The sequence below is a fragment of the Gymnoscopelus braueri genome (genome assembly GCF_963280865.1).
Source record: "Gymnoscopelus braueri genome assembly, contig: SCAFFOLD_107, whole genome shotgun sequence".
NCBI classification, from domain to species: domain Eukaryota; kingdom Metazoa; phylum Chordata; class Actinopteri; order Myctophiformes; family Myctophidae; genus Gymnoscopelus; species Gymnoscopelus braueri.
The window spans coordinates 76,529-97,782 of record NW_027660883.1 but is presented as its reverse complement, the minus strand read 5'-3'; the positions used below and the strand labels follow the sequence as shown (position 1 = coordinate 97,782).

Sequence of the window (21,254 nt, the reverse complement as noted above, 5' to 3'; positions counted from 1 at the left end):
AAACAGGTTTTTGAGGGCTGACTGCCACTTCTCTCAAGGCAGAGTGTGTGCCCTATGCGCCCTCCAGGGGGCAGTGCCCTACCCACCCTACCTAGGGCCGCACTTTGAAGGCTGCACCCTCTGAATTGAAACATGCCTATTGTCTTAGTACGTTTTTTAAGCATCTGTTCTCGGCAAGCATGACTTGTCAGCGAAACGGAACCAACATTCCTCGGAAATTAGAGCATATTTCACGCTCCTGTTGAATGATTTTTACTGCTGTGTTTGGAGAGAAAGAAATGTATTGATTGATTGATTGATGTACTTTTATTTAGTAAGACATGAGAATAACAGTACATGGAAGTACAAATTCACAATACAAGGTCTACTAAACTGGAAGACTCATTAAGCACTGAGCTTGTTTAAGATGAGAACCCCATGCACACAAATCATGTATGGTTTGTTTACTATTGCACAATTTTGCGACCTTAATATTGAGTACTGTCTTAAGAGGGACAATAAGTGGCCACTGCAAAATGTATAAAGAAGTAAAGCCTACCTACTGAATGCTCCTAACAGCTGGTAACGTTTATAATACACCTTTAAAACAACAATTCAGATCAAAATGTACATCGAATTAGATAAAGAGAGGATTAATTATGCAGGCTTTATCTACCTATTGTGTTGCCCTTGATGCCCAGGAGCCTGGCAATTTTGTGAGTCGCACTATCACTTTATCTTTGCAAAAGAGACTTTGGCCAACAACAATCATTAAAAAAAAACAGTTGCCACACAGACTCAGTATCGAACACTGACATTATGACACTTGAGGGTCGCAAAATGGTTGCTTTAAATGGTCCACAAAAGGGTGCTATGGCATCGTTGTAATTTTAGGTTTTGTTTGCGTCTACAGTACCCGATACAACCTACCCTCCTGTTGACAGGAACAAAAACATTTCAGCGCCAAGCTGTCATCAGTGTTAGACAGTTCTCAAATAAACACACATATTTTCTTAAACACATGTATGTATAGTACAGTATAACACAGTTACAAAATCACAAACAAGCCCACAATTCACAATCATGTACAAATCGCACACACGCATGCAGCCTTAGTAAGTGTATTGGGTTGGAGATCAGAAAGCTACAAAGGACATTGCATCCTCATGTGAGACCCAATTCACACAAAGCTCAAAGCCCCAATCGGGGATAGAAATATCCCCCCCCTCTCTTGAAATACTGTCACTGTTCCTACTACTGGCTTCATTTATATTTATATTTATTTGGATCAAAGACATTTCTCTTTCTCAAATTGAGTAATTGAAATGGGAAGTTGGCAGTATGGAACAGCAAAATGTACATTACTTTTTTAAACGTATATATTTTTTAAACTATAATGTACTGTTGAAACAATACATGTTCACATACCGATGATGATAGAATTAAGATGGAGGGACTTCGTCCATCTTGATTGTACGTGTCCCAGTACGCAACTTGATAGTGCCTGTGTACAGTATTTGATATTTGTTCAACCGTGTTCGTACCATCAACCTCTGCTTTGGGACGATTTCAGGGGTCTAGGCTAGTGGGAGGGAGTAGTGGGGAAAATCGTATATATACTGTATACAAAATATAAATACAAGACAAGGTTATAAGAGGTGTAGCGTTTCTATATTGTAATTCTGTGTGTTAATCAGGAATTTTAGATTGATTTAGTTTGTTTTTCCACTGGGGAAAAAGAACACGAACCAAACATTTTTCTTTCCTTGGTTACTCTTGTTTTGAGTTTTTCTTTTCCTTTCAGTGATATAAAAGTGAAACAAATGCCATTTATCATCTTTTATGTTCTGTTATTATGCTCTTCTTACCTTTTTCAGTCTCTCTACCTTGTGCTGTGAAAAGCTTTTCTTATGTGCGTAAATCCAAGGAATTGTCAGGAAATAAAAATTGTTAAACTTTTATCACGCCTGTGGCTCTAGTTTGGCTTTTCCTCGTGTGTGTGTGTGTGTGTGTGTGTGTGTGTGTGTGTGTGTGTGTGTGTGTGTGTGTGTGTGTGTGTGTGTGAGAGAGAGAGAGAGAGAGACATGGAAAAACCAGGTCAGGTACGTTATTGTGGTCTCCTGGTGGCGCTATAATAGGCCAATGTGAAAAGGGTGCCATTTATTCTTGTCTTTCACGGCAATCAGACACTGCATTCATGATTTGAGGCATTTTGTTCCAAAAATGTGTTTTGCTAAATTAGACCTGCTGGTGGCGCTATAACAGGCCAATGTGAAAAGGGTGGCATTTCTTCCTCGGCCTAGTGGGAATGTGTGTGTGAAAATTCACGGAAATCGCAAGCTGCGTGCATAGTTTGAGGCTTTTTGTTCAAAACGGACCAATCCTGCAAACTTTGGAAGCCAACCATAGGCAATGAGGATGGAATATGGGAAATCGGACAGATTTGTGTTGATCACATGACTATAGAGATACTGTGTACCAATTTGCATGACATTTGGATAAAATCTGTAGGAGTAATGTAAAAAAAAAGGGTTTTGCACAAATCGGCCTCCTGGTGGCGCTATAACAGGCCCATGTGAAGAAATTGGGGCAGAGGTTCTGAATTGGCATCCAGGGAGTGTGTGTGCACAGTTTCGGAGCGACCGGGCCAACGGTGCCAGAGATTAGCTGCTAACACACAGACAGGACACACGGACGGACACACGGACACACGGACACACGGACACACGGACACACGGACACACGGACGGACGGACAGGGGCGAAAACATACTCTCTCGCCATGCCTTTCGGCCTGGCGGAGACAATAACAACATGTATTTCCCTATTGGCAAAGTATGTCTCCTATGTAGATTCACCTGTAACTCATTTCAAAAGGTGAAATAACAGTATAGTAGCTGGATTGTACCAGACCATGGCACACAGTACAAGTAACAAATGATGACAACATGTCGCTGTCAATACTTCTTTGTCGGGTAATGAATGAACACATACGTATTGGGAAAATAAGTGCAAGTGATGAAACAAAACAACACAATTGCAGAAGAATTAAATGATAAAAGACGATAAATGATGTTTGTGGAGTTCTCTCTCCTGATTAGACAGAATTGGTAATGGAAATCGGGGACATCCCTGTTGCTGAATAAATTCTCAGCTATAAACTTTTAACAAAATACTTTAATAGATTTTTATATCGTTTTGGTTTTTACATCCCCATAACTGACTAGTTATATATTTTTTTCATGGGGGTAGGTAAAGAGAGTCTCCTGCTTGAATTGGGTGATATAGAAAATTATTAGCAGAACCCACATCAGCAAAATACAGTACTTTCCCACTGTCACATGTTGGTTTATGGTTCTGATAGCTACACACGTTGAATTCAGGAATGAGGTTGAATGTGTGGGCATTGCTGTACGTACCCTTCATTAACACTCCCCACTTCTTAATACTTTTTGACTTCATATGTAGGCACGTGCACACATAGGAGCCAATCTGTGCCCGAGCACCTGCCTGATTGCCTTCATAGGCGCCCTTTTTATAACTACATAATTTCTCTCATTTATATCTCTTGCCGAACCACAGTTGCTCTCCACCCTGTTGTCATTCAATACAAAGGATAGGACATTTTGTTTTACTCCCCCCTGATATTATCTGGTTTTAGCAAGAATAAAGGGAACTGGCATTCTTGAAAAATAGCACACAAAGTCACACAGAAGCAGACCAGAAGGAAACAGACGCATTTCCTCAGCGTTTCTGTGAAATATGTGGGTGTGAAGTCTGGTTTTAGCATTTGCATCATGTACTCATGCCCAAAAGTGTGAACTTACGTAGGTTACATTGATAGGCTTTTTAACTGGTTAACTGATTCTTAGGGCCTGAGGGCCTGGGGTCCTGGGGTCTATATATTGTTTGGATTCAAATTCCGTCTAACTGAAGCTCTACTCAACAGCCAAATGTGTAAAAGCTCAATTTATAATTGCAGCAGCCTTCTGTTGAAAACCCTTGACAAGTATCTTCGAATTCAGCTGACAACTCTGGTTACAGAGGGGCTGAAGGGGCTTGTATTAAAGCCACCTCCAGTGCCAGATGGAAGCTGTGCCAACGAGTAGAAACCTTCACCAGCATAACCAACTGCACCTGTGCTGACTGACACTGCAGAAGGATCTGTGAAGACATTTCTCTCTCCCAGAAAACCCACTTCAGAGTTGATGTTGTGTGATCGATTTTCCGCCTAGGAGTGGGGGAAATAAGAGTCAATCAATGTCGTAACACAGTAGCCTACAAATGTTTCTCACACAGATAAACAGGCTAAAAGTGCTTACATCCATGTGTCCAGGACGGCTGTTAACCATGTTGGTGATTGAGGCACGAGAGTAGATGGTAAACACCTTCACAGGAGGAAGGTTTGAATGTCTGTCCTCTTCTCTGATCTCCTCATACGCAGCCTTGGAGCAGAGGAAATAGTTTAATTTAGCTTAATTTGACTTTAGTTTACTTAAATTAAATTATAGTACATTTCTCCAAACCAGTCCAGGCTTTCAAAACGACACAGCCATCTGAACCCTTGATATTTTGCAAAACTCAATGTACATTTTCTATGGCAGTGGTTCTCAAAGTGGGGTCCGGGGACTCCCAAGGGGTCCTTTGGGGGGTTCCAGGGGGTCTCCACTCTCAAAGCAAAATGTGTTAATATAGCATAACAATCATTTTAACCATATTAAATATTTTTGTGATGCACTGTGAGCTTGTAGATCGTTTTTTTTTTTACATTTTTTTTTTTTTTACACAAATCTTCTCTTCTGGGGTCCTTGGCACAAGCTCTTTTCTGATGGGGGTCAGCGGCCAAATACATATCACTTTGGGGGTCCTTGACATGAAAAGGTTCACTAATCAATAGTGATTACTGATTAATGGTCAAATGTGTGTAACCTGAAAAGGTGCAGCCCTTCATTTTGCTGTGGAATTGGGCTTTTTAGCAAAATTATAGTTTCAATGGCTGTGTTAATTGTTTTGAGAGCATGGACCGTAGTTTGGCGAAATCTATAACATGAAATAAATTTTGTTATGGCTTACCATTTTCTTTTAGTATTAACTTTGCTTAATAGTGATAGTCTAGTTTAACTTTACATACTTTAGCTTAATTTAAATGTATTTGCTACACAAACAAAGATACAAGCTGAGACCTTCCCCAAACTCACATTCACAGCAGCAAAGTCTGTATCCGCAGGTCTGTTGGAATGTTGGTCTGTTGGCGCTGAAAAAGAAAAAGAAATCCAACTTCAAGGCCAAAAATGTACAGCCAATAAGATAGCATGTATTTTAAATCCTTTTGTGAAGTGTGTGTGTGTGTGTGTGTGTGTGTGTGTGTGTGTGTGTGTGTGTGTGTGTGTGTGTGTGTGTGTGTGTGTGTGTGTGTGTGTGTGTGTGTGTGTGTGTGTGTGTGTGTGTGTGTGTGTGTTTTACCTGGAGAGTTCTTAATCTTTTTCCTGAAAAAGATCAATGCTACCATTCCTAATAAAGTGACAATGGCAACCAGCCCCACACCCACAATCAGTATGGTACCTAGGTTGAGAAACAAATGATAAAAAGTCTGGTTTTGAGGAAGTGAATAACTATAGTTACTAGATTGATATTATGATCAGCACCCTGCAACAGCAGTTTTATAAATATACAGCTGTGAGGTTAGGGAAGCAGGAACGCATACGCACATGTGCACACTCACAGGAAGGTAAGCATGAGGTGCATGGCAATGCAATGGCAATCCAGCCAGCATTTTTTTAAATATGTTGTTGGAACAATTACAGCATCACATCTTTATACAGAAAAATAAAAAAGCAGAAAGCAATGAACCAACCGAACAACGGACATTGCCCAAGTTTGATCATAACATAATTGGAAACTCCAATCATACCTGATGAGGGAGCAGTAGTAACTTCAGATAATGTAGAGGACTCTGTGTAGGATGTGGAGATGGGAGAGAATGTTCCAGAAACAGCAACTGGTTTTGTTGACGAGCTGTCAGTCGTTATTTTCCCTGATGAGGTCAATAATGGTGTTGTCACAGCAGGGACAGTCTGGGGCTGCGAGGTTGATGCTGTAAATACCAAGAGTTGAATCATATCAGTATTACTGAGGTTGTCTATATCCTCTTTCCCTCACTCTGTCTATGTTTCTATCATTATTGTCTCCGCCGTAGGTGGAGAGTATGTTTTCGCTTCGTCCCGCCGTGTGTGAGCATGGCCCCTAGCCAAGCTAACACTGGTCAAGCTCCACGTGACACGTGTCAATATGTTGACACCAATGCCTTTGATTGGCTAGAGGGACGCATGACGAAATAAAATCCTATAAATAGGTGTGTCACTTCAAAAAGACGTTTACGGTTTTTGAAGTGAGGTAAGACAGGATCAATCAGTCTTGATTGGAACAGTACCTTCCAGTCCAAATCACCCGTCCGTGCGTGTGTGTGTCCCTCTGAGAACACCTAACATTGGTCAAGCAAAGGCGCAGAAGGCCAAAGCTAAGAAAGCATACTCATCTACAACAGTAACACAGAAGAGGACTATAGAGTTGAATTGATCCCACAACAAGGCCGAAGTCTTAATACTATAACAATTGGCCACCTTGATCAAATACATTATGTAGCACTAGAGAAAACTGACATAGATCAAACACACCAATCAACTGCTGAAACTGTTCAAGACAATGAAGATGAAGAAGACAGACAAGTATTTGAACAAACCAGTCAATTACGACGACTCCCATATGACACATTGCTTCAAGAAGAACATTCTTTAGATGCAAACACTACATATTCAGTCGCCCCTGCAGAACACCAAAAACCACGCACATTCTACCAACAGTACCTTGCAGTACAAATCACCCGTCCGTGCGTGTGTGTGTTCCTCTGAGAACACCTAACATTGGTCAGTTTTACGTGACATCACAATATGTAATATAAATATATAAATAGGAGGTTGAGATCACACAATGTAACTAACTCCCATTATGCAAACTAAAGAAGCAGCAAATGAGCATCTGAAACCTGATGAAGACGCAAAGGCGCAGAAGGCCAAAGCTAAGAAACAGAGAGAAGGAATTAAATTAAACAGAGCTAAGAAACATAGAGAAAGAATGAAATTAATCAGAGACAAAGAATCGCTAAATGACAAAAGACGAAGACTAGCCATAAATGCTGACAATATGACACAGCAAAGATTGCTACAATCTCTGGAAGAAAAAAGTAGAAGAGTCGTCAGAGAACATCGAAAGGAAAAAAAGGAACTGGTCAAAGTATTCAAGTAATGAAAGACAACATCAACAAGCACATAACACCAGTAAGAAGAGACGGTACAGATCACAAGAACTAGAAGTTGATGAAGCTGCTCTCGCATTCTTAAAGAAGATGTCAGAAAGTGGACCCAATTATGTCTGTGGTTCCTGTGAACGAATGCTCTACAGAGAATCAGTGGCAGAGTTTAAACCTGGAAAGTATACAGGAACGATAGATATTGTAAGTCTCCTAGACAAAGACCCAACTGCAATCAAGCAAAACAACACTTGGATGTGCCACACGTGTCATCGGTCCATTAAACTTGGGAAACTCCCTACACAGGCTTGGGCTAACAACTTATTACTCGACCCCATACCCCGAGAATTGCAGGACTTGCACCCGTTAGAAGAAAGGTTGATAAGTCAACGTATTGCCTTCATGAAACTTGTTGGCTTGCCAAGAGGCAGACAAAAGGCAATCCATGGTAATGCAGTCAATGTGCCATCTAACCTAGACACTATTATCAAATTATTGTCAAGACTTCCTGAAACTGCTGAGGTTGTTCCCTTGAAACTAAAACGAAAACTTGCCTACAAGGGACACTATATACATGAATATGTGCGGCCAAAAAAGGTGCTTGACGTCCTACACTGGCTAAAGCAAAACAATCCTCTATACAACGACATTGACATCTGCAATGACTGGGAGGACCGCTGGATCCAAGAAAACAGTGAATTGTGGGAAGCCATGACGACCATACCACAACAACCTTACCCAAACAAGAATGAAACCACCTCTGCAACTTCATCTATAACCAATATAGAACATTTATACAAGAAATTAAATTAATGTATCTCATTACTTATTGTATCTCATTACTTATTGTTATGATAATATAATTGCTATGATATAGTAACATGTTCTATTTTATGTAAAAATTAGAACATTCCTAGAGAACTATGGTTAAAGATAGGGTAGGTGATTTCATTTGATTAAAATAGCACGGGTCTGCTGGCGGAGACTTGTGCTCCGAGGAGCACATTTTCTAGTTTATCAATTAATTTGCTGAATCATTGATTTCACTGAATAGGCTACTGATGTAGCAGGTGGGGTGCACAATTAGAGCATGTGAGAATTTTCTTTTTGTAGAAAGAAAGCAGTGACACATTTTCCGCAATGTTACATTATTCAAAGACTTGGGGGCGGGGGGGTCAATTATTCCCTTACCATCAAATAGGATAACTGACTGCCTCTTACACATTACTTTGACAACATTATTATTAGCTATTATCATTTTTAAATGTATTTATTTTGAATACAATTACACGTCTTTGCCAAACGTACACTACAAAACAAACAATAGGACATCCATCACAGCAAATACCTACCTAAAAGATCTCCAAAAGTGATACAGCTTAAGCAAAATAAATAAAAGCTAATGATCCTACATTAAATAGAATTCAGATGTAAAAATGTACCAAAAAAAATTCCAAGCAGGAACAAGTGTTGGTGAGTACATCTACCTTTTAAAACTTCTCAAGGAATTTAGCAAAGTAAAAAAAACTTATTTTTTTACCAGCCACAGATTTTGATGAAGGTACAACTTAACGCATTTGATCTAAGGTTAGCCTATGGGTGTTCCTTACCAATACTCATTTAGAGTAAATGTAGGAAGGCAGATCTTGACACCAAGAATAGCTTTGTAAATGAACATATACCAATGTTGCAACCTGCGAGATGTTAATGAAGACCAACCAGCGTTCAAAGCTTGCAATACTGAGTCCTGAAAGGTGAATTTATTATGAATCTCAATGCAGCATGGTATAGGGGATCAAGTTCATCATCATCATCAGGATCTTCATCATCCTCATCATGTTATTGTCTTTAACTCATCATGTTATTACCTTTAACTCCCTGACCATCATCATCATCATCATCACCATCATTATTGTTGTCGTCCTCCTCACTGCTACTGTCACTGTTACCACCACCATCACGACCACGGTCTGAAAAGGTCATAAGAGAGAACAAATCTTTCAATTTAATATTTTGTCACACAACAGCTCTAAGGTGTATTAAAGACATAGTTTAATGTTGAAAATTAGTGGTATTCCCCTTGTTGGAATTGTTGGAATTGTTTTTAATTGATGAAAAGTTGTGATTTTGTCTTTGTTTAAACTGTTTAAAATCTTTTGACATATATATCTATATTTTTCAATGAAGGAAAACAAAAAAAGAGGATATTTACTCACAACCCATACAAATTGATCCGCGACCCAAACATGGGTCGCGGATCCCCGTTTGGGAAACAGTGGGTGTTGGAGGATATCACGTGCATTGGAGGATGTCACATAAGGATATAACTTATGGGACATAGTTTGCCTTGTTTAAGTTAATGAATACAAAGAATGACTCTGTGTTCTTGGTATGACCCACCTGCTTTAAAGGGGTGGCTGCAGCAGCATTCAGTTAGATCGGTTTGGGCAGGCTAGAGAACAGCAGTGGTGTAAAGTAACTAAGTACATTTACTCAATTACTGTACTACAGTTTTTTTTACTTTACTGGAGTATTTCCAATTTTCTGTACTTTTACTTCCATCTTACATCTCAGAGGCAAATATTGTACTTTTTACTCCACTACAATTATTTGAAAACTTTAGTTAGGCCTACTTTACTTTGTAGATTTTGATTATTATTACAAAACATGCATTAACCACTTCAGCCCTATTAAAATGTATAAAATAACAAGCTCACAATGCTTTGCAAGCTTGTAGATCTGCTATTTTCAAAAGTTTTTTTGAAAACGTGTGAAAACTTGTGAAACGGGACATTCTGCATAATGAGTACTTTTACTTTTGGTACTTTATGTACATTTTGATGCCAATACTTTTGTACTTTAACTCAAGTAAATTTTGAATTCCGGACTTTTACTTGTAACAGAGTATTTCTACAGTACATTGCAGTATTGACACTTTTACTTAAGTAAAGAATTTCAGTACTTTTGCTCTGCGGCCCTTCATGGAGGGTGTAGCCGGTAAAGTAGTTATAGGATGTTGTTCATTTAGCCTTTTGCCTGTGTTTTTCTTGCAAGTACCGTTTCATATGCTTATTTTTGGGCAGTACTGCACTGTGAATATTATTGCACTGACAGGTTGGTGTTTGGAGAGTTTTGGTAAATAAAAAAACAACAAAATGCATTCTTGGACAGTCTAATTCTTTGAGCCTTGGCTCATCCTCATCTTCATTCTCTTCATCATCCTTATGTTGTTGTGACAATCATCATGCTATTTACTTACTATTAACTCTCTTCTTCATCATCTTCTTCTTTTTCCTCTCTTTCCCTTTCCCTCCTGATTCTTTTGATCTTCTTGATTCTCTTGATTTGCTTGATTCTTCTGAATCTTCATCATCATAAGGGACAACAAATTGCTATTAATATTCAAACAATAGTCTATTACTATAAATATCACCTAACTCGTAATAAAATCATAAACACTATATCCACAATGCAAATGAAAGGTGCTGTAAGTAATATGTTCTGGTTCAAACAGTTTATTGAGAGCTAAAGCTCTATATATGCTAATCATAGCTATAGTGTTTTTTTTTTCAGTAACAGGAGTGTCCCTGTCTCTTCAGATCTTTAGTTAAGTCTTTAGTCGTACAAGCTAACATTTTCACCAAACATTCTCAAAAATGCACAAGCGATCAGAAGGTTCAGATGCTTCGAGCTGGCAGGAATTATGAAGTCAGGTGCATTTAGCTTATAGTATAATGCACAATATGTCCATAGGGGTTTCCATAGCCCAATAGTTACTTTGTACCAAATGTGTTGCAATTTATGTTACTCTCATGAAGTTGTAAAATCCTTAGTGCAGCTTAGAGCAACCCTGTTGGTTGTGTTAATCTTAAAGTGAAGCCACATCCATTTCATCAGGTAGGTAAACATGATCACGACATGCCATTGGTTCAAGCGGTTTTATTCAAGACCCAGGTGATGCAGAATGAACTGCTTACCCACTCAGGCATTGTGATGTGTGACATAGCATCTATTATTTGGCATGTTATGCTTTATTTAGACAGAGAGAGAAGGATGAAATGTGTGATATAACGGGAGTCGGATTCAACCTTGCATCCGACTCCCAAGGGACATGTGGTCAGTGCATAAACCAGGCACCCCCATGTATTCTTATGTATCAGCTTATTTGTAAAAACAAAACAAAAAAGGTTTTATCTTGCACCAGTATACAAACATATAATCAGGACTCTAAAGATGTATCCTTACCTGCATTCACAGAGATGATGACCTCACACAGTGCTAACGGAAAAATTAACAATGTATAATTAGAAATCATGTTCAATCATTTATCTTATGTACTGAAAAAATACAAAACAAACTAATAATTTAAATGTGTATTGTATATTTTTGTGCACTTCATCTTAAAATGTAAAGATTCTGTTTGATTAAGAAAATCGGTGTCAGTACAGAAAAAGGGAATGCTTTCATAGCATTTTGATATACAATGATTAATGCCCACAAATAACTCACAAACACACATTCACAATGCCAGCACTACATCATTAACACAGATATTAGTCAAATGTGCATGTGCATGTTTGTCAAAGTTAATTACTGCTGCACTTATTCTACACCTAAAGGATCCCTTTCAAGTGGAGAAGTTGGAGTATTTCAACAAAAGGGTAACTGTCTACATCTTGCAACATGAACTTACACTGTGGCTTCAGCAGTGTGAATGCAGGTTGTCTGAGACTAATGCTAGCATGGAAACAGCAGATGGTTATGCTCAGTCTGACTCTGTGCTCTTTCTAAAAGTGCTCTGGAATGCTTTAAAACAAAAGTGTCACTAATTGAGGTATTTTGCATAATCACTGTGGTGAAACTTCCCATATAGTGAGGTTTTGGGGGTACAATAGCAAATACTGTACATGGAGTGATACTAATCTGATGATATGCATACATTTATGCATGTCCATGTTGTCACAATAATGGATTACGTCTACAGACCCAGATGTGAAAAAAGTAAAACATTGGTGGAAATATTTAAAGGTAGGGTAAGTGATTTTCTTTGGCTAAAATAAGTGTTAAATAGCTCTATATTCTGATAGTACACATTGCTATAGAGTGTCTCTCCAGCTCTTTATTAATCAGAAAATGCATTTTCAGGTCGGGCTACCAATTTTATCCAATCAGGATAGAGAATTCAGACAGGATATAGATTAAACTAGTGAAATTGGAAGTGATGACACAAAGAAATGAGCTGACAAAATTAGAACTGGAACACTATAAAATTGAAGCTGATAAATGGGTACTCTCTCCTGATTGGCTGCCCTTTTGTCACCTACCTGAACATGTATTTTCTGTTTATTAAAGAGCTGGAGAGAACTGAGACTCCTGTTATTGAACAAACACTATATAACAATGATTACTATCAGAATATAGTGCTTTAACCTTTTAACCAAAAAATATCACCCTACTTTTGAATATCTTCACAAACGTCAATGAACATATAATGTTAAGGAAGTTGCTTGGTTTGCCAATGGTATGTTCATTTGTCTATCAAACAGAAAACTAAGCTCTAAATCAAATTATAATTGCATTGACTTCACAATGCAATATTCTTTCCACTGGGAAAATAACAGAAGGACAAATATACAATCGCTTTTCACAGATAAAGACACAGACAGGAAGATAGATGGATAGATAGAGACAGACAGACAGACAGACAGACAGACAGACAGACAGACAGACAGACAGACAGACAGACAGACAGACAGACAGACAGACAGACAGACATATTAATATAATAACAATATGAGACCAATGAGGGATTGACAGACTTTAAGAGACAGGGAGATAGACAGACGGACAGACAGACAGACAGACAGATGCAAATGACACTTACCAGAAAAAAGGCCTAGGAACACAGCATAGTGGGTATTCATATTTTCATGTATGTGTGATCTTGTACAGATAATCTCAAGTGTCAATCACTATCTGTTGAGAGAGGAAAAGAGCACCTCCTTCACTTCCTTAAGTACTTGTTTCATAATAAAGCCTCACTACTGTACTCGCACATTGATTTCTTAATGAACAGCTCTGTTCCCTATATTGAGATTACCACAACCTTACAACAGGCAACACACACACACACACACACACACACACACACACACACACACACACACACACACACACACACACACACACACACACACACACACACACACACACACACACACACACACACACACACACACACACACACACACACACACACACACACACACTTTTTCTTTCTTCTGGCAGTCCATCAGTGTCGAAAATGACCTAGCTTCCTTGTGCTGTGATGAATTTTTCAGTGGTTCATCTTTTTTTCATCTTCGCAGACTATGATGCCACAGTAGCTGATTGTGAAGCCTGATTCTGGAACCAAATATCCTGCCACAGTTACGTAGGACGTGTGAGGCCTCGATCAGGAGGCTAAGATGGTAATGGGTCAGCATGGTGGTGTCTTTGCTGGTGCCGCACCATCCGTTGTTGGGTGCGTTTCTCCTCGAGGTGTGTGACCCCATCGTGGCATTAAGCATTAAGGGTATCTGCACATTTCTAAATTGAAAAATATCAGATCTACAAGCTCACAACACCTCGCACTGTGAGGCGTTGTGAGCTTGTAGATCTGATATTTTAACTATGTTTATCTGTGGAACCAAGTCAAACTAAATGTATGCTTACAATTCCAAGTGCTTGTCAGGGTGGGGGGACCCCAGTTCAAATATGATTATTTTGGGGGTTCGCAGCCTGAAAGTTTGGGAACCCTTGGCATAAAGAACGCCAGAGTAGCCGATTTGCTGCAGCTGACTCCAGGTCATTGGGGTTGATGTTGCACCTCTTTAATGTTCCTTTCAGCTTTATACCACCGTTTTGGACCGCCTGGCTTCCTGCTGGCTGACAGGAGTTGTCCATAAAGCACTTGACGGGGCAAACGGCAGCCAGTCATCCGGATGACATGGCCAACCCACCGGAGTTGCCTCTGTGCTAGGGTTCCATCAATGCTGATGGTTCCCAAACTTTTTAGCTCGAGAGCCAAAAGAACTAGACTAAATACCAGTGAAAATAGCATACTGTATCTACAAGCTCGCAACGCGTCACTTCGCGCCGGGTTGCAAGCCGTGTTGCGAGCTTGTAGATACAGTATGCTATTTTCACTACTTCTTAAAATGTTATTTATTTATGGAAATTATTGTATTTTATTGTATTCATTAAATACTTTTGAAAAATGTTGGAATTGTTTTTAATGGATGAAAAGTTGTGATTTTCTTTGTTAAACTGTTAAAATCTTTTGAAATAATATATTTTTTCAATGTAGGAAAACTAAAAAAGTTACAGAATATTTACTCACGACCCACTGTTAAGGAAACAGTGGGTGTTGGAGGATGTCACGTGCATTGGAGGATGTCACTGTGGGGGACATGGTCACATGTCCCCCACCTCACATGTCGGTCACACACACACGCACACGCACACACGCACGCGCGCGCGCAGTAACTCGAAACCCAAAAGAAGAGTTTGACGTTTTTCCGGGACCCAAACTATTGAAAATAGCAGATCTACAAGCTCACAACGCATCGCTTCGAGCTTGTAGATATGCTATTTTCACTACTTCTTATACTTTTATTTATTTACTTTTGGAAATTATTTTATTTTATTTTATTCATTAAATACTTTTGAAAAATGTTGGAATTGTTTTTAATTGATGAAAAGTTTTTTCTTTGTTTAAACTGTTTAAAATCTTTTGATTTTTTTTCAATATAGGAAAACAAAAAAAGAGGATATTTACTTGCGACCCATACAAATTGGTCAGCAACCCAAAAATGGGTCCCGACCCACTGTTTTGGAAACAGTGGGTGTTGGAGGATGTCACGTGCATTGGAGGATGTCACTGTGGGGGACACGGTCACACACACACACACACACACACACACACACATACACATATGCACACACACACACGCAAGCGCACGCACACACACACACACACACACACACACACACACACACACACACACACACACACACACACACACACACACACACACACACACACCTTTGGACCTACAGTATGCTTTTTCATTTAATGTAATTTCTCACCATGGTTAATTTTAAATGAAATTTAACAACATCTGAAACTTTCGTGCCCGTTTAATAACTTTTGTCAACTTTTAGGAATGTTTGATTCCTAGGAGAATTGCTGTTAAACTGACAGATTACATGTTTTTCATTCATTCGATGCATCCATAGAATGTGACATTTATTTATTATTGTGTGGTTTACATGCATAATGTAGTCATATGACTGCTAAGTTGTGATCTTGAATATTATTGAAATGGGGAATGAATATATTGTTTGTGCTTTACAAGAAGGCCTCACATATTTCCTGCACATAACTTCAGTATGCAGTATGAGATGTTTTTGGGGGGTTTCTTTTTTTACTTACATACAATCATTTTAATAATAAAAAAAAAAAATCTAAATATGGTTAGTATGTATGTATTAGTATAATAGCTCGAATACAATGTAATAACAATAGCATCAGTAATAATATAACATAAATTCATAGTCGTAGCATTGGTCTGTGGTGTGACATTCTAAAATCTCAATTCGTAATTGCAGAATTATTCAAGATGTATTTATTCTCGAAATTACACTGAGTAGTTAAACTCATTTGCCGTGTTGTCAAATAATACAATGCATTCAACAACATCACTGTTGAAAATAAATTACAATTTAGGAATTGGGAAAATAAAACGCATAGATAAAATACAAAAGTTACAGATAAGAAACCAAACTGATTTCTAAAAACAATTACATATTGTGGTGACCTGTTTGGTCACCAGGGTTCTAAAATGACTCAAGGGTACTAGAGTGGTTATATCTCAATGTGTTCTGCAGGGCATTCCATGTGGTAGGGCCACAGAAGCTAAATGCAGATTTACCAAGTTCAGAGCGGACGGTGGGCACGTTGAGTGTGAGGCAACTACTTGATCGGGTGTGATAGGGTCCAGAGGCCCATTCCAAAAATGATGAGATGTAACTAGGGCAATCTCCAAGTATGTTGCTCTCTGTTGAAAAACCTTGACAAGTGTCTGTGAATGAAGGTATCTCTGGTTACAGAGGCACTGAAGTGTTTTTGGACTGGGTTCCACCTTCTGTACCAGAGGGAAGCTGTGCCAAAGAGTAGAAATCTTCATCAGTATAACCGACTGCAGCTGTGTTGATGTGGACTCTGCAGTAGTAGGGTCTGTGAGGGCATTTGTCTCTCCCAAAAAAAAACTTCAGAGTTGATGCTTTAATCATTTACCAGCTAAAGAGTGGGGGTAAAAAAGAAGGTTCAATCAGTGTAATAACAAACAAAGTACAAATGTTTCTCAACAGATGAACTGGTTAAAAGTTGCATACATGAATGTTGGTGGTTGGACTGGTGGATGAGACGCAGGAGTAGACGGTACAGACATTCACAGGAGTTAAGTTCGACTGTCTATTCTCTTCTCTGATCTCCTCATACGCAGCCTTGGAGGAGAGGAAATAATGAGTTTACATTAATTTGTTTAGTATAGATTCACATACATTAGCTTAGTTTAAAATAATATCACTTTGCTACAAATATAACAAGTTTTTGAGAAATTTACTTAAACTCACCTCATTCACAACAGCACAGTCTGTATCCACAGGAATGTTGGCATGTTCTGGAAAACAAACTAGTGTTTATTTGTGATTGTGACTCCACATATGTGCATGCATGTGTGCATACATCTGTGTCTTTGTGCCGTGTGTGTACAGGTATGTGCGTATGTGCGTCTCAAGTGTACCTGGTGGGGCGCAAAATATCAATGTTGCCATTCCCAATAAGGTGACCATGACAACCAACACCATGATAGCACCCACAAACACTATGGTGCCTAGGTTGAGAAACAAATGAATTAAAAGTTAGGTTTTGAGGAAATTAATAACTATAATAAGACCGATATGTAATCAGCACCTCCAACAGCAGTTTTAGAACTATACTACTCTGAGGTTAAATGGAATCAGGTTGGATGGCAGACATGCGTGCGCGCGCACACACACACACCCACCCACCCACCACCCACCCACACACACACACACACACACACACACACACACACACACACACACACACACACACACACACACACACACACACACACACACACACACACACACACACACACACACACACACACACACACAGCACCGGAAGAAACAACAGGCAAGCTGAGAACTTTTTTCTGCTTGTAATATATCCGAATTGAACACATTGCTGACCATGTTTACATTTAACATGATTAAGTCGATAAGTCACTTATATTTCCTACTCATGGCGATCTGTTTTGATTTCTAGGTTTTTAATCCTATCCATGTCCCTTGCTGATAAATCTGGTCTTCATATGGATAAAGTTAAAAGGAATAAAACATCCCACCCAGCCATGTGAATGCATATAAATAAGTCATTCTACTGACAACACAGTGTCAGTAGAGTAAACAGTGTCAGTATAGTAAACAACACCTACTGTGTTGCTTTTTCCACAACCACTTTACCCTTCATAAAAAATCTACAAAACTATTTCTTATCTAAATTGGGGGGTAATATCTAAATCATTATGTATAACACTACCATAACTTAATTAATAGGATTTTGAAATAAAAACACTTTCGATAATTAAAATATGCATTTTACGCATAACACATTTTGATCATAACATATTTGGTGACCCCAATACAGGAACACTTGACTCATACCTGATGAAGTATTTTCAGATGATTTATTTCCAAGGGACTCGGGGACTTCTGTTGACCAGCCGTCAGTCATTATTTGTCCAGAAGAGTTCACTTTCACAGAAGAGACAGTCGTCGTTTGCGATGTTGACGCTGTAAGTTCCAAGAGTTGTAATCATATCAGTATTTGTATCAATTTATATTTGATCTTCATCCCATCATCTTGTGTCACATTCACACACTGCACTACAGGGTTTTATAAATATTCACACATTTTCTAAATGTATTATCTGTGTGTGTGTGTGTGTGTGTGTGTGTGTGTGTGCGTGTGTGTGTGTGTGTGTGTGTGTGTGTGTGTGTGCGTGCGTGCGTGCGTGCGTGCGTGCGTGCGTGCGTGCGTGCGTGCGTGCGTGCGTGCGTGCGTGCGTGCGTGCGTGCGTGCGTGCGTGCGTGCGTGCGTGCGTGCGTGCGTGCGTGCGTGTGAGCGACGAGAGTCGGATTCAACCCTTGACGCACCAGGAGCATGTGGTCAGTGCACTAACTGGCTATAACGCTTCAGGCACCACCCTATGTATTCTTACTTATCAGCTTGTTTGTTAAAAAAAACGTTTTAGCTCTATCTTGCACCAGCAGATATTTAGGTAATTGAAGACAATCACAATCTCTACCTTCATCAACAACGATGATGACCTTCTGATGTGTTTCTGATAAAACGTTCAGAGCAGATCTTTCCACACCACACCAGTACGTCCCTGCGTCAGACTTCTCCAATCCAGTAATGGTCACATAGAACACACCAGTCTCCTTCTTATCTTCAATTGTGTATCTACCTTTCACTTCATTGTTATTGGTTGTTTCAATGAGAACTGTGCAATTTTTTTCTTTCTTTTCCCCTACAGAAGAACTTCTTGTTGGTACTGGCCCACGAAAATGAGCATCCAACACTGATGTGTCCTCCCACCACATCTCTGTGGGTCGTGGTATGTCCTAACCACAATCCAATGGTGACATCACACAGTGCTGCTGGAAAGCAAAGGTGAGCAATCTATAATTACTAGTTATGATAAATACTTTGTCTAATGCACTGCAAAATACCACACAAGTTAATTATTTCAATGTTCATCAGAATTATACACTGTACATGTAACCACTGGAACAATCTGAACTGTATATACTGTATGTTGATCACATGAAGATAATATGTATGCAGTTATGTGAGTTGTGGACACATTTTTTAGGAGTTGTAGCAACTTTTTATGTTTTTTCACCTGTCTAGGTGGATTGGTGCATTAGACCAGTATGTTTCATGCTTCTGGAAGATCATGACACTTCTGATATTGTTATTGACTAGAAATATATAATTTTGTTCTAAATATCCACAGGTTGAGAAACTAGACATAGCTAATGTTCTGGACATTTTTATACTGTGTAATAACCATAGACATTCTACCTGGAAATAGCAGTTTGTTTACAAACATTCAAACATGTTGATCAATAGAGAAAGACAGAAACCACCACAGCAACACTAAAGCAATGGTGGATAACTTTTCACAGACAAAGAGAAAGACATGGACATGAAGATACAGTAGTAGATGGTCTGACAGACAGAAATATAGACAGGCACATGGAGAGATGGACAAACAGGCAGATAAATAGAATGATGGACAGACAGACAGACAGACAGACAGACAGGGGATAGACAGACATAATAGACAGATGCATTTAGAGATAGACAGACAGAGACATTACTCACCAGAAAAAAGGCCAAGAAACACAGCATAGTGGCTATTCATATTGTATGTCTCTGTAAAGATAATCTCAAGTCTCACTCTCTCTGAAGTTTCCGTTATGAAAGAAAATGAGAAGCGTTTCACTTCCTTACATTGTACATTTTCTTCCTTTGAAGGGGTCTCTCTCTCTCTCTCTCTCTCTCTCTCTCTCTCTCTCTCTCTCTCTCTCTCTCTCTCTCTCTCTCTCGAAAATAGCTGTCTCAGTGTTAGTTTGAGTTAACCACGTCTGGATCAGGCGGCTGAGATGGTACTGTATCAGCATGAAGGTGTCTTTGCTGGTGCCGCACGATCCTTTGTTGGGTGTGTTTCTCATCGAGGTGTGTGACCCCATCGTGGAATAAAGCAGTGGTTCCCAATCTGGGGGTCGGGACTCCCAAGGGGGGTCCCCAAATTATTTTGGGGGGTCCCCAGATGATTAGCTCAATGTGCAACATTGTTTTCTCACTCAGCAGTAGACAAACCAACATACAGTAAAAGTGTATACAGGGTATATGCATATTTCTAAAGTGACAATTTAAGGACTTTTAAGACCTTTTTAATACCAAATTGGCCATATTACATAAGAAATAGGCAAACATTGTGATAATAGCAGATCTACAAGCTCACAATGCCTCACACTGCGATGGCGTTGTGAGCCTGTAGATAAATGTAATGCCTACAATTCCAAGTGCTTGTCAGGGTGGCGGGTCCCCAGTTCAAATATGATTATTTTGGGGGTTCGCAGCCTGAAAGGTTTGGGAACCCTTGGCATAAAGAACACCAAAGTAGCCGATTTGCTGCAGCTGACTCCAGGTCATTGGGGTTGATGTTGCACCTCTTTAATGTCCCTTTCAGCTTTTGAATTGATTGATTGAATACTTTATTTAGAAGTTTGCAGAAAAAAAGCACATGGAAGTACAGTTTACAATACAACTAAAATGGACTGCCCAGGAAAGCCGCAATGGCTTGTTTCTGGTCTTTATATACAGTTTTGGACCGCCTGGCATCCTGCTGGCTGACAGGAGCTGTCCATAAAGCACTTGACGGGACAAACGGCAGCCATCTGGATGACATGGCCAACCCACCAGAGTTGCCTCTGTGCTAGGGTTGCCTCAATGCTGATGGAGTCAGTGCGTTGGGTCAGTGCTTCCCAAACCTTTTAGCTCGAGACCTAAAAGAAAAGTTTGCCCTTTGCCCGGGACCCAAACAAGTGAAAATAGCACATCTACAAGCTCGTAACGCGGCGCGAAGCAACGTGGTGTGAGCTTGTAGATATGCTATTTTCACTATTTATTTATTTATTTTTGGTAATTATTTTATTTTATTTTATTAATTAAATACTTTTGTAGTCATATGACTGCTAAGTTGTGATCTTGACTATTATTGAAAATGGGGATTGAATAAATTGTTTGTGCTTCACAAGAAGGC

At 39.3% G+C, this 21,254-nt stretch overlaps 2 protein-coding genes across 2 annotated transcripts; both read right to left on the bottom strand.

The window, feature by feature from the left end:
• Window positions 1–2,807: 2,807 nt before the first annotated feature.
• LOC308081110 (uncharacterized protein) lies at window positions 2,808–13,215 on the bottom strand. Its single transcript, XM_080457507.1, has 9 exons — window positions 13,169–13,215; window positions 11,530–11,562; window positions 10,544–10,648; window positions 9,153–9,254; window positions 5,890–6,072; window positions 5,442–5,540; window positions 5,177–5,232; window positions 4,301–4,423; window positions 2,808–4,209 (listed from the first exon to the last, which is right to left on the bottom strand). The coding sequence occupies exons 1-9, from the start codon at window positions 13,206–13,208 to the stop codon at window positions 4,000–4,002; spliced, it is 951 nt and encodes a 316-aa protein (XP_080313633.1). The 5' UTR covers window positions 13,209–13,215; the 3' UTR covers window positions 2,808–3,999.
• A 3,492-nt stretch (window positions 13,216–16,707) lies between these two features.
• On the bottom strand, window positions 16,708–19,872 carry LOC308081101 (uncharacterized protein; the record flags this gene model as incomplete). The annotated part of the gene is made up of 6 exons (XM_080457498.1): window positions 19,811–19,872; window positions 18,726–19,077; window positions 18,082–18,210; window positions 17,133–17,222; window positions 16,963–17,009; window positions 16,708–16,833 (listed from the first exon to the last, which is right to left on the bottom strand). Exons 2-6 carry the CDS (start codon window positions 19,021–19,023, stop codon window positions 16,708–16,710), a joined length of 690 nt encoding a protein of 229 aa, XP_080313624.1. The 5' UTR covers window positions 19,024–19,077; window positions 19,811–19,872.
• Window positions 19,873–21,254: the final 1,382 nt, after the last annotated feature.

Bases quoted from the DNA above. Each gene is read 5' to 3' on its own strand.
- LOC308081110 (XM_080457507.1), bottom strand. From the start codon at position 13,208: ATGAATACCCACTATGCTGTGTTCCTAGGCCTTTTTTCTG. The intron at 11,563-13,168 runs GTAAGTGTCATT...TTTTTCCGTTAG, and splicing joins GTTCCTAGGCCTTTTTTCTG to CACTGTGTGAGGTCATCATC. The intron at 4,210-4,300 runs GTAAGCACTTTT...CCCCACTCCTAG, and splicing joins GCCGTCCTGGACACATGGAT to GCGGAAAATCGATCACACAA.